General features: G+C 50.6%; 1 protein-coding gene across 1 annotated transcript; it reads left to right on the top strand.

The window, feature by feature from the left end:
- Positions 1-332: 332 nt before the first annotated feature.
- Positions 333-3,553, top strand: MNX1 (motor neuron and pancreas homeobox 1; the record flags this gene model as incomplete). Its single annotated transcript, XM_082282247.1, has 3 exons — positions 333-936; positions 2,964-3,124; positions 3,218-3,553. 3 exons carry the CDS (start codon positions 333-335, stop codon positions 3,551-3,553), a joined length of 1,101 nt encoding a protein of 366 aa, XP_082138373.1.
- Between the last annotated feature and the right edge of the window lie 10,606 nt (positions 3,554-14,159).

Raw genomic sequence — 14,159 nt, 5'->3', positions numbered from 1 at the left:
GCCGCACACTCGCACGGATGAGCGGGCTGTATCCGCGGGGAGCAGCCGGTCGCCCCCGGGCTGTCCCCACAGGTGTCCCGGGCTGTCCCCCGGGGCCGCCGCCCGCAGCGCGGGTGTGAGGAGGGGGCGGGCGCTCGGCGGTGACGGGTGGGCGGCGCGGCCAATGGCGGGCGAGGCCGCAGCGGCGCGGGGCCAATGGGAGCCGCCTGCGGCCCTTGAAGGGGCGCGCCGCGGAGCGCGGCCGCACTGCCGCCCGCCGCCGCCGGGAGACGCGGCCGGCCCGGGGCAGCCGCACGGTCCCCCGCCCCCAGCCGCCTCCCGCCGGCGCTCCCATGGAAAAATCCAAAAATTTCCGCATCGACGCGCTGCTGGCTGTCGACCCCCCCAAGGCGGCGGCGGGGCAGAGCGCGCCGCTGGCCCTGGTCACCTCGCTGGGTGGCAGCGGTAGTAGCAGCAGCGGGAGCGGCAGCCCTCCGTCCTCATCCTCCTCTTCCTCGTCCTCTTCATCCTCCTCCGAGCACCCCGCCGGCGGCCCCGCCGACTGCCTGCGCACCGACAGCCCCTCTCCGCCGCGCCTCCTGGCCGCCCACTGCGCCCTGGTCCCCAAGCCCGGCTTCCTGCCCGGGACGGGCACCGGCGCCCACCCGCACCACCACGCCTCCGCGGCCGGCATGGCCCTGGGACTGCACCCCGCGGCGCCCGGCGGGCCGGGCATGCCGGCGCAGGCGGCCCTCTACGGGCACCCGGTGTACGGGTACTCGGCGCTGGGTGGGCAGCACCCGGCGCTCTCCTACCCCTACTCGCAGGTGCAGGGAGCACACCCCTCCCACCCCGCCGCCGACCCCATCAAGCTCAGCGCCGGCACCTTCCAGCTGGACCAGTGGCTGCGGGCCTCCACGGCGGGCATGATCCTGCCCAAGATGCCCGACTTCAACTGTGAGTATTTGCCTCCCTCCTCACGGCAGCCGCGTCCCCTCCATCCCCTGTCCCGCTGCAGGGGCCTACCGGGAGCTGCTTCCTTCCGAGAGGGTAGAAGTCCCCTCCTGCCCCCGCCTAAACAAGCTGCGGACTTAAACTGGAAGCGACGCTTTTATTTTTTGAAAAATTATGTTAAAAGAAATAAACAGCGCTCCGCGATAGGAAACGGGGATGTGCGGTCACCTCTCCATTCCCGACCCTTGAGGGGCCCCGGACAGTCCGGCCTCTCACGGCAGGTTAAACGGGGAGGTGACAAATTGCTCCCTGCCTTTGCAAATGCCTTTTCTCGCCGTTCCTGGAGGGCAAAAGCCGGCCGGGGAGGGGCCGTGGGGGTTGGTGGGGACAGAGCAGGGGCAGGAATCTCCAAAATCCCAGTCTCAGTGTAACCCTCCTAAAGCGAGGGGGCAGGTCGCATCACTCACTCACCGATCTTAATTTTATTTCTCCTGCATCGGGAATAGGCATATAACAATGATGTCAGGTCTCCTAGGCAAAGGGATGTAGGGAGGATCTGGGATCTGCCAAAAACTTGGGGTTCTGCGTTCCCCGGGGGATAATGAGCAGGAAAGAAGTACAGTCGGAAGGGTTTATATTTGGCCCAGGAAAGGCTGGGAGTGCTGAATGGAACCAGGCAACCCCGGAGTCCCAGCAAACCGCGGTGCCGAGCTCTAGGCCTCGCGGCGATGGGGAACTTGCGTGCATCTGGTTTAAGCAAAGATCATTTTCGGAGGTGTGAGCTCTCGGTGGGAATGGCCGGTTTAACAATACCGGAGGTGTAGTTTTACGAAAATCATGCCAGGAAAAGAATTGGGATTTTTTTTTTTTTTCCCCTTCTCCTGCTCTACACACACATTCGCAGACAAAAAAGTCCATTGTTTTCCCTCGAATTGGGGTTGTTTAGACTGGAACATTCAGGAAGAAAAAATAATTAGGAGAGCTGTCAGAGCCCTGCCTCTCAAACAAGGGGCAGAGGGGAATAAATAACCGAGCGAAACGAGCCTCAGAAAATCACACCGCAGTGAGAAAATCTCCCGGGCGCTGCGGCCGGGAGCGGACACTGTCCCTTTCTTTCTGCTGCTTTAGCGAGCTGTCTCCAACCGCGGCCGGGGAGCAGGAGCCGCCCTTTCCCAGATTTTTTTTTTTATCATTTTCGAAACCAAATAAGTCAAAGTATCAAAATACTTTGAGAAATGGGCAGTACCGCTGCTGGATCGCATGCTCAGGGATATCGAGGCCTTCGAAGGGGCTCAGTTCCCGCTTGCTCGTGGCTGAGTCTTTTTTGGTTTGTTTTGGTGGAGTTTTTTTCCCTCTCTAATAAATCCTTAGTTGTAATTATTATGTTTTGAATGAGGAAAACACGCCTTTTTTCCCCCCCGTTTCCAAGACCGTTTTCTAGTCCTCGCTGCTGATTTACTCATCGAGGAGCGGCTGGTGCCCGGCGCTCGCAGAGCGCGGAGCGGGCCCCAGTCTCGGTCCCGGTCCTGGTTCCGGCCCGCCGGAGGTGTGCCCGCCTGCAATCCCGCTAATTAAACGGATATGGGCGGGCTGGGAGAGCGGCAGGTTTAACTAAAACATTAAATGGGGCAAATTGCTGCTCCCTGGAGAGCCCCGTGCCCCTTCGCCGCGATCCCTGGCTTCGGTTTATTGTCTCGCGTTTGTTAGGCTCTTGGGAAATCAAGAGACATATTTTCCTTTATTTAAGAGATTTAATTTTTTTTTTTTTTTTTTTTTTTTTTTTTTTTTTTTTCCCATGGGCGATCCCCTGACACTGTGGAAGCAGAGAAACCCCGGAGCCAGAGGGCCTGGAGGCTGGAGGAGATCCCTGCCTCGGTCCGTGCTCCGGTGGATAATGGTCCATCCTTGCTTCAGTCTCACACGCAGAGTCTTTTCCTGCCTCCCCGCTTCTCACCGCCCTCCCTGCGGACGCACGGCCGCGGCAGGGCGGCTCCGCGCTCACCTCCGCGCTCCCCCTTCTCCTTTCCTAGCCCAGGCCCAGTCCAACCTCCTGGGGAAGTGTCGCCGGCCCCGCACGGCCTTCACCAGCCAGCAGCTGCTGGAGCTGGAGCACCAGTTCAAGCTCAACAAGTACCTCTCCCGGCCCAAGCGCTTCGAGGTGGCCACGTCGCTCATGCTGACCGAGACACAGGTGAGTGCCCCGGCCCCGCGGCGAGGGGGGGCGGCGGTGGCTGTCCTGGCGGGCGGTGGATGAGGGGATGTGTTTGTGTCCCGTCTCCCCCAGGTGAAGATCTGGTTCCAGAACCGGCGCATGAAGTGGAAGCGCAGCAAGAAGGCGAAGGAACAGGCGGCACAGGAGGCCGAGAAGCAGAAAGGGGGCGGCGGCGACGACAAGGGGGATGAGGACCTGCTGCTGCCCGCCCCCGAGAAGAGCGGCGGGAGGAGGATGCGGGATCTGCCCGATAGCGAACCTGAGGACGAGGAAGAGGAGGAGGAGGAAGAGGAGGCGGCGGCGGCAGCCGGGAGATGCTGCCCGTACCACTCCTCCGACTGCTCCGAGGCGGACGAGGAGGACACGCAGCCCCGGGGCCGGCACGGAGCCCCGGCGCAGCCCCAGTGAGCCCCCCCGCACGCCCCGCTCCCTCCAGCTGTCCCACCGCGGGGGAGTCCCGCCGCTCCTGGTTGGCACCGGTCCCGCTCCCGCCTTGCTCTGATTTCTCCCTGCTTGGAGAGGGATGGAGAAGAGGATTCTCCGCATGCCGGGCGGGGAAGAGGATTTATCGTGAATACAGTGTTATTATTGACTGAAAAACAGACAAAACTTGAGCTCCCCCACCCCCCATCCCTGCCCTCTGGAAGCGCGTCCCTTTCGCTGAGTATTGGAAATGTTTTGTTCTTACTTATATATCGGGAAAACTGTTTATGTCATGAACGTTAAAACTGCTGGAAATCTCAATACTGTCTTTATTTTTGTATATCGTATTTATAAAAAAAAAAATTACCTCTACTTATGCATGCTAAATTATTCCCCAGGTCCTCCGGCCCGTGCGATGGGGTGGAAAATAAACGGCGTTTTTTACTGGAGGTGTATGAGCGCTCTGTGAGGGGAGGATGCTCGCCGCTCCCGGGCTCGGGGCCTCCCGGTGCTCTGGGAGGCGCGGAAGCGCTCGGGAGAGAAAGGGGGGAACCACTTCCGACCCGAATTTAGCCCAGTGCCGCCACGGCCGTGTACTGTCTGATACCGGCGCGGTGTCTTCCCGAGAGGAGAGCCTCAGCACAGGGGAGAATCCGCCCCCGGCACCAGAGCTGCGTGTCCCAGGCGCGTTTCGGGGAGGCAGCGGCGACTCCCGCCGTGCGAAGCTTTCGGGAGCTCGGGGACTGGCGGGGGCCATCCCCTCCCGCGGGGCTGGGGCCTAGGAAAGGAGGGAGCAGGGCCGTTTTCCAGGGGCGGCTCGCCTTCCAAAGGAGCGAGCGACTCCCCTGCCCTCCCCGGTACCGAGGACAGGACCCCCCGCTCCCTCCTCCTCCGGCAGTGGAGCGCGGGGCTTCCGATAACTGCGGGATTTATCTCACCAATAAATTTGCAGATCAATTAATCCCTGTCACGGCAGCTCTTCCCCAAATCAATTATAGCGAATTTAAATATAATCACTGGCTCATCCCCACCAGCTCGGGGCAACGTCTGGCAATTCATCCCCGCGGATGAATTACGGGGCCGCTCCGCACCTCGAGTGTCACTGGCTCGTGGGGCACCGCTCCCCCTCATAGCCCCGGAGGATGAGGACCTCTGAAACACAGAGCTTTTCCGCTCCCGTGCACTTTAAAAATAAAAATATAATAATAATAACTTTAGTAAAGATATTTTCTACAAACTCTACTTTAACCTTTCCTATGAGGCCACAGCGTGGCCCCTCTTAACAGCTTCTGTAAAAATCTGCCCGTGAACCACAGGCTGGTGGATGCATGAGATTATGGGATGAGATTCACGAAGGAAAATGTTATGCCTCACGAAGAGCTTCAGGTGGGGCGGCCGGAGGCGGCAGCCAGGCATAACGCGGGTAATTACTAGCTCACCGTCTCCGCACACCCACTGCCCCGGGGTGACACACCAAAAAACACGATATGTCCTCAATCTGAACAGATCCCATATGTCAAAAAACTTGATTGGGATAATCTCGATTTGGATTTGACCGATACCTACCCCCTTGCACGGAAACAATCGCATCGGGGGCTTTGATTTAAATTTGTAAACGATTTTTCTCTTGGGCACAGGCTGTGGAGAGTTCAAGGCGATAGAAAAATAAAGGCATGAGTATCTCTGTGACTGAGGCTGCACCTTCGTGGGTGAACGGCAGTGCAGGAGCGCGCAAAACCCGCCTAGGGCCGCAGTGGCTCCTCTGTCCTAATCCCGGAGACACGTCCGAGTTACTCACTGTCACCAGGATTTACCTCTTTAGACGTTAAAATGTCTAAACCGTATCAGTCTGGAGGACACATTATCTTAAAAAAATTACCAATAAATGAAATATAATGCATGCTGTATACAACAACAACATTAATAACAATAACAATAATTTAAGAGACACCTGAAACACCCCCCCCCCCCCCCGCCAAAGATCCTCCTTCTGTCATTAATTTCCAATTAAATACCCACTAATTAAGATGGCAGACGTGCCCCACCGGGCCAGAAATATCCTGTATGCCCAAGAGGTGTGTGTCCAAACTCGTCTCAGCCCCATGAAAACCAGCCTAGCGGGTACAGGCAGCTATTCACGGACTCGGTATCAAAGTCCTACCGGTGTATTGTGTCTGTCTCAATAAAATTAATCTCTTTAAAGCCCAGCATCTCACAAGAATACCTTCAGTGTTCCAGACTACAAGGGCAAATATGTTTTTCAGATTCTGTTTTTATGGACGGATTAAAGTTTATTTTCCATAATAGGGCACCTAATAAAACTCATAAAGCTCTGTCAGTCTTACAGCTGGTGGCCTCATTTAACACTTTCACTTCGTAAATCATTTTACAACTTACCAGGTGTTTCCAAAACTGAAAGGAGAGGAGGGGGAAAGAGAGCAAGAGGGGGGAAGAGAAATGAAAGTCACTTAAAAATATAGATACGGTCCTTTGGCGCTGGGTGCGTTTGCATGGTCGCTTGGAAGGGCTTCAAAGAAGGTGTCGGTCCCAACGGGGGAGAAAAGCCTTTTAATCAGGATTTCCCACGCTCTTTTGAAGTGCGGAGGCTCGTCCCCACGTGCAGGGCAATCAAAGGCTCAGGGTGATTAGCGGAGCCGGTAACGTGTGCCACACACTCCGCGCTTCGCTCCGCGCCCGGCCCGGGGAGGCTCCGCGCCCGCTGCCCGAGCGCCCCGGGCGGGGGAGGTCCCTGCCGGGGGGGGCCCAGCCGGGAGGTATCAAAGGGGCCCCGTTATCACCCACGTGCCAGCTCGGCCAGCGGCTGGGGGCCGAGGGGACGCGCTCTCGGTCTGAGCCCGCACCAGCGTCCCCCCGCAGCAGTTCCGGGGTGTCCCCGCATCCAGCCTGATCCCCCTGACCCCGGCACCCCTCACCCTGCCCCAGGGGCCTCATGATCCCAGCCTACCTCCCCCCACACCAACCTTCCTGCGAGTGTGGGGCCTCCCTGCACCCGCTCCCAGCGTGCCCCCAACACCCAGCCCCGGGGTGCCCCACTGGTGTTGATGGGGTTGCGTTGCCTCAAGACCCAGCACAGGCAGGGCTTTAATCTAACCCCCTGTTTGTAATTTCATTATTCGGCCGATTCCCTCCCCCAGACACAGTAGGTAACAAACCTCTTAAAATTTTCATTGCTGTATTCGAGAAGTGGTAAGTATGAACACGGACCTTTGGTAGACATTTTACTTTAAAAAGCAACATGGTTTAGGGATGGATGTCATTAACTGGCAATTTCACAAGCATTAAGTGCTAAGACAAAAGAACCAAAACAGGATCCATATGTTCGAGGTAAACCTGCTAAAAGTCTTTCAAATGGGAAACCATAAATATATAATCTTCCTCAAACTCTCCGTGAAACTGCTCGGAATGAAATATTCCACTAGCAGAAAGACTTTTGATTATTGCTGAAGTCCAAACTGTTACACTCATCCAAAACCAAGAGATTGATGTTCTATTTCTCAGTGATTTCTCTGGCTCTCAGTAAGACCCCATCCCACGGTTCTTCCTCCTCCTCTCACACTCCTTCTCGTGCCTGCGGGGCTGGACATGCGTGGGAGGGCTGCACACCGTGTGCCTGCTGCTCCCGTGTGAGTGCCGGCAGCCACCTCGCTCCCATGGATCCTTCTAGACTGATTCCTGCACACTGCTGATTCCTCTGCCGAGGGGAGCTACGCTAAGGCTTCCCAGGTGACACCAGAGATGCCTCAGGACAGTGAGTCCTAGCGTAGACTCTCTTCTTGCTTTCCCGAATTTCCCCTTGTGTGCTGTGGGTGTCGGGATAACCACACCGTGCTTCAGCAGGAACATGCCATTGTTCCTGTCATGTGCAGGGAGCTTCTTGGTAGGCTGTTTGAATCCCAGGAATAACACCCAGGACAAGTATGAGAAGGGATGAAGCTCCCAAACTCCTTAGTCTCCCTTGGGTGTTGTGTAGTGACCAAATTACAATCTTTCTGCCCCCCAAAAACGGTTCAGACCAAAAAATGGTCTGGCCAGAGTTAAATACCAACTGCACATTACTCTGAGAATTACTCAGCACTGTGACACAGATTTTTTATTTTTCACCAATACTCATGCCATCAGAATCATAGCAACAGTGGATTGGGGTTGTCCTGCATTAGAAAAGGTGGCTTTGTCTTTTCTGGGACTTCTTGCTTCATTTTTCTTGCCTTGAGGGTTGTGTAATATCTCTTCCAAACAGTTCTCTACAAGGGCAGTGGACCCAGGGGATATTTACTGTCTTCTGCCTACTCTGAGGACAGAAGAACTTTACTTAATTAAGTCCTAGGTGGAAATGCAAGTTCCTGCATGGAAATGGGATCACCTGCAATATGTAGGAGGTCAGAGTATTTTTTCTCTGATCACAAGCTTCTACAAAAATTTGGTTTTCAGGTTCCTTTTGGAAAAAACCCACATTTTGCTGAGTTAGTCTAACAGGGACTGGTCTCTAAAACGAGTAAAGGAGAAGAACAATGCCCTTTTCCTTTAGTAAAACCTCAGCAGAGGCAGTGGCTTGCAATGAATTTTGTATCTGCAAGGCTTAGCTCCATTTTACTGCCTGCAGGATATTTGCAAGCAGATCACAATTTCCTCTAATTAATCCACTATTTTAAATTATTATTCATAGGACTTCTGTTAATGTTCTTGGCCAATGGTACCTTTTGGCAGGTGGGACTCATGTCTGAAGAGGGAGCACGGTTGCACAATGCAGAAGTTCCTGATTCGGCTGCCTCCTCTCTTCCCGCACAGAGGAGATGGGGACGGAGAATTCCTGTCCCCATCCAGCCCTGCTTGGCTCTGGGTACCATTTCCATAAATAATTATAATAAAAAAAAGAGCAGCCAGCATGGATTTTGATGTAAGGCTGAGGCAGGGGACTGATCTCAATTTAGAACAACACCTCAAGGGATGGGGCAGATTGTCCATTGCTTGGTATCCCTGGATGGCCTTTCTGGAAAGGATGTGGGAACCAAGCAGAAGCTGCCAAGCTGCCTCTGGTGCTGATTTCTGCAGTGTAATAGTGGCTGGCAGTGTGCTGGGGGCTGCACAGACCATCTAATGATTCTTTCTGGACTTCAACATGATGAATCTATAAAGCAAGTATTGCTGTAGCAGCTAGGTGCAATTTTAGAAATGTTAATGAGTAATTACATAAAGGTTGTCCACAGTCATCGATGTTAATTACTGTTCTTTTGCCAGGGATAATTAAGATGACACTTCAGCAGCATCAGCTAGTGGTTCCTGCTGTCTGTGCTGTCTTCTCCCCTCCCAGCTCCTGCTGCAGCTCTCACTCTCCTTCAGGGATCTCTTCACTCCCTTCATTCCTCCCATGCTCTTGGCCCCCCAGCTTTTCTGAAGGGCCTAGTTCACCACAGCCTGAGGATTTTTAAGCTGTTTAATAGCAATTCACATGGTATTGTGAGGGTGAGCTGGGGGTGCTGGGAGAGGCAGATTTGGGTGATGTGAGGCAGTGATCTGCTGCCTCTATGCTCCTGCTCAGAGCATCAGGACATTCAGCTCTGCTCTGCAGATAACTTGCTTAGACAATGTGTGCAAGCTACTTCACCTTTCTTCAGCCTCCACCTCATGAGTGGCTGGTCTTAACACCTTGTTTTGCCTTTTTGTGTGTCTTGGAAACCTCTGATGAGTCAGTCAATGACTGTGGAGGAGATGGAATAACAGCTATCTAAGTGTGTGGTTTGTTGCAATAAAACTTATAAATTTTATCCACATTTTCACTCCTCAGCCTATGATCAGACTCCACTCAGTGTAACACAGGTTTCAAAGTGATGGAGAGCCCATGATGGAGGTTTTAGCAGAGGAGAGATGCCCTATCTGTGCCTCTGAAATGTGCCACTCTTGCAGTAACCCAAAACCTCATGGGTTCCTCTGGCTTTGGGGATGGAGGAAGAAGTCTCTTTCATCAGCTACGGACAGCAAGATACCTAAACCTCCCAGTCCTTTATCTCTCCAAATCTTCATCTCTAGGACTGATAATTACATCTACAGGTTAGATTTGAGGGTCGATTTTGGTAGCAGATGATAATGGGGTAATGTTGAAAAGTCTCTGTGCTCTTCTGCAAAACCTGTTACTCCTGTGCCTCCGACAGCTCCACGTCATCCTTGGGTAGCCCAGGCTCCTCCCTGGAGGAGGCCATTTCAGGGAAAGTGTTTCTCAGCTTGATGTGAGGGTGTCAAAAACCTGGCCAGGAATAAAGGTTTGTTTCTCCAGTTCTTAGCAGTCTGAAGGCTCCTTAAACTCACAAACCTGTTATGAGGCTTCCCAAAAACAGGGTGGCCCAGAAGCACAGATGGGTCTAGGGTGTCTCCAGATCTGATTCTTACACAGATTTCAGACCAGAGATAACAGATTTGTACTGATTCAAAACCCAAAGCAGCTTTTGAACTGATCTATTGCCTTCTGCTCAAGCTCTGAAGTGCTGGTGAAGAGCTCCCTTGAGCGTCCCTCCACAGCTTTTATCGTCACAAGAACGGTTTAGGATACCCAGGTGCTGTCCCTGCCATTCTGCACTGCTTCCTCATCCCTCCCACACAGTACCTGCATTATCCCTGGCATAACAAATATCCCCAAGGCAGCAACACATAGTTTCAAACCATTTAGGTAAGGAAATTTGGAAAGTAAATACCATCTGGCCAATATTTTATGGGTGATTTGAACTATGGAGTGCGGAAAAATAAATCCTATCCAGAATCTAAGGCCTTGGGTGAGGAGGAAAGATAATTTTGTAAAGATGCAAGCCTAGAAAATGCAATCAAGGTGACTCATTTTTCCCCAAGGTGACACCAAGCATTTCTTGGGTTATTGTCTCTATACTAGAAAAACATATTGTTCTGTCCCCTGGCTGTAACCATTGGTTGCTCCCCAGTGGCTTCAGTGCCCCCAACAATACTCCCTGCTATTCCACACCAGAGCTGTGTGGGCCTGTGCACCCAAGAGAGATTTCAGGGTACTCTTACCATCTGAACCATAAAAGGTCCATAATGGAGTTTCTAATGAAAAATGTGCAATGCCTGGAAATCTTTCACTTATGAAAATGAAACAACGATTTCATTGTAACTGACAAAAGACTATTAAGGAACAATTCAAAAATGGTCTCTGTTTTAATTTTGCACTGTACCTCTCATTCTAGTTACATTACTCAGTCATTTTTAGTTCACTTTGAAGTGAATTCCACTCCATTCACATGAGGTCAGCTAATTTTGGTGTGTTAACTGTTTTGTCCTAGGACACAAGTTTTAAGGAATTTTTGGTGCCAGCTGGCTCTTCCTAAGCTTATCTTTGATAGATGCTCATTCATTTCCTTAAAGTGTTATTAGGGAAACCACGTGGTATCCGATTGGGAATTGTGCATGCATCTAAATTAGGGGAAGGCTACTGTAATTAGCTTTAAAGCAAGGTTGGAGGTCACACCAGAATTTGGGGATAGCACAGCTGTTTCATATGGGCAGCTGTGCTGTCTATGCCTGCAAGCCTCATGCTAAACTAAGCTTTACTGGAGGGTGAAGGAAAGTTCCTCCAGGAGATGAAATCACAAAAAGTGTCATATGGTAAAAGAGTCATATCTCTACCTACAATCCCTGAAATCAGTCCAACCCAAAAAGTCTTGGGTAAAATGTACACTCAGCCTTTTAAACGCGACCCTACGGATCAAATTGTCTCCTGAAAACAAAATTGCTTTATCAACTGCAGGAAAAAAATCACATATTGACTCACACACATGGGATGTAGCTGGGCACTAAGCTGCAATTACGATCAATGCAACAAAAATTGGAGTGTTAGAGTTGCCACTCACATATTTATTAAGCTGAAATCACTGTCATGCACCAGCTGCTCCCGGGCTGTAACTTTTCATGTGCAAAGTTCACCCGCAGAACAATGGGAACCAAACGATCCCAGATGTGCTCTGAGCACAGTATTGGGTTGCACACCTTTGCTAGCACCAGGCAGGGCAGCCCTGCTGCGTCTGCACCTTCGGAGCACGCCTGACATCAGCCCCTCATCCCCGGTGTGGAGGACAATGGAAAAATGTCAAGTTAAAAAAGCCCTGCAGATACTTGGCTCGTTCAGGTGTGGTGTTAAAACCCTGCCAAAAGGACTTTTGTATGATTTATCAGCATAACACTCTGGCCAAAGCTAAAAACCAGACTTCACTGCCCTGTTAATTTTGATACAGAAAACAGAGAAAGTTTAAAACATTGCTGTCCAGCTTGAAAGAAAACAAAAATTGAAGCTGCCATAATAGCTAGGAGTGGATCATGCTGTTTAAAGGGGGAATTGAAATTTTCTGCTACACAGCTAAAAATCAAACATCCGGCTTTTTGTTAAATGCATCTAAAGCAAATCACACGGTGTTTTCCAGTGGCCTGGCGGGAGTAAGGATCAGTGGTGCAACCGCAGCCACTTGGCTTTCTGGCATATTGTATTTTTACCAATCCAAAGTCCTTTTCTTCTCACTAAATAGCAACTCTCCCAAATCTGCTTTATGGAAGAATTTGGGACATTTTAAGTGGCATCTCTGTTATTAGAATGATCAGGGACCATTTCTCACAGGGGCTTAACGTAGGTTGCCAGACTAATACTCAACAGGAAGAAATCTCAACGAGCTGTATTTTGTGTATATTATTGAACACTTACTCGAGGCAGACAAAGCAAAATGTGTCCCAGCCAGGTGTAAGTTCCCCAGCAACCTCTGCTGGCAGGCAGTGCTTAGTGTGCAGTCCTGCAGGAAGGCGACTGCCAGCACTTGGTCTTGCTGCTCTTACAGAGACCTTACAGCCCTGCTAGAAGGAGGAGAGACTAGCTCTGCTAGGACAAGTTTTTTCTCCAGGGTTAAAAGTGTGATACATGCAAAAATTATGCATCGTGTATAATATATGCTTAGACACAGAAGCATACCTGTAGAATACCTATAAAACACATTATGCATATAAATTTTAGTATAAATACGCATATAAATAAGTACAAAATCCTCTCTGCTTTCCTTTTCACACGTGCTTTATAGCCTTGGAATGTAAAGACCACAGAAGCAACAGCTTGCAGATGCATATGTACATTGACAGCAGACTCTGCCAGGCCTTCCACCTCTCTCAAGCTGTGGCAGTCTGGCCAGTAGGACCATGGAAAAAGTTGTTAAATAGGGCAAGATCCACAACTCAGGAATTCACATTTATCTTGGAATTGTCAAATTTCTGTCAGACAGTTATTTCCTCACTAAATCACAGTGACAGGATGGGACTTGTGCAGAATCACCACAAAACCTATCCTTGACATGACTACAGCACTGTGGGCTGGCAGTGTATTTCTGCTGCTTTCCTTGAAAAGTAGGGTTTTTTTGGTTGTTTTTTAAAATTTAAATTTAAAATTTAAAATTTTAAAATACATAAATCTGCTGAATGTAAAAGCCCCTGGCAGGTAAAATCAGTTTTCTTCAGAAACGAAACAATGGCTCTGATAACACTAATTTTGAACAGAACATACAAGTTCTTTCTGAGAAATAATAATTAATGCAAGTCTCAGTGTAAAAAAAAAAAAACCTTGTAATTTTTGACTGTAAGGTTAAAACCATCCCCTCTAATTGCACAGCAACACCTGCATTGCACCACCTCAGGCAGCTGCAGCAAGTGAATACTCACACCCATCAAACACTTGGCAATCCTGCCACGGCAGCAAAGCTGGTCTGCTCCCATCACCAAGCTAAGCACTCACCCCAGGCAGGGACAGGCAACCGGGCACCTTGGGCTAAGGAAGATGATTCAAAATTTATCTCCAGCAGCAAAGTTGCCCCAGGCTCCCTGCTAGAGCAATGTGTTTCCATTTATGTGTTATTAAACCACCAACACATTGACATGCTGGGTCTACCTAAGCTCCTGCAAAAAAGGTAACTAATTAAGTGGCTGCTGCAGTGCAAGGAGAGCAATTTTTACTGAGTCCCATGTGTTCCACAGTAGCCACTTTCTAGGGGCTTGCACACATCTTCTCCTTCTCCAAACCTTAAATAACAAGGTTTGGCAAGGTTGGTTGTTAAGGAAGATGTTTACACACACACCCTGCAGCTGTGACTTTTGTAGCCAAGATAGCATCAATTCTGCTGCTGCCCACACTTCTCTTAATTGGTATGAATTTTAGAAAATATAATAATTTTTTTCCAGTTTTGTACACTTAAAAGATGCCAATGGTATGAAAAAAGCATCTTGCTTTGCTCTTTTGATTGTAATCTCTTCTGTTGTTACCTTGCTAGTATAACCCAGGATTTTGAAAGTGGGTCTCTCTGCTCCCAGGACACCTTCTTCCCTAAAACTTGCCCTATCCTCTCAGAGGAAAGGTGAGAAAAAACAGCTCCCTGGCTTCTGGGAGAAGCACTTCTCCCCCTGAAAACACTACACCTGATCAAACAGAGTATACTACATTTAACAATTTGATTAAAGAATAAACTTTCCCAACAAGGACAGATCCATTGGTACCAAATGCAGCTGGGAGGCACCATAAGTAAATGGCCTATTGGACATCAGATGC

The sequence above is a fragment of the Coloeus monedula genome (genome assembly GCF_965178545.1).
Source record: "Coloeus monedula genome assembly, chromosome: 1".
In the NCBI taxonomy this organism is placed as follows: Eukaryota; Metazoa; Chordata; class Aves; order Passeriformes; family Corvidae; genus Coloeus; species Coloeus monedula.
Note: the sequence above shows the minus strand (reverse complement) of the source record. Positions and strands in the feature narration are given on the sequence as shown.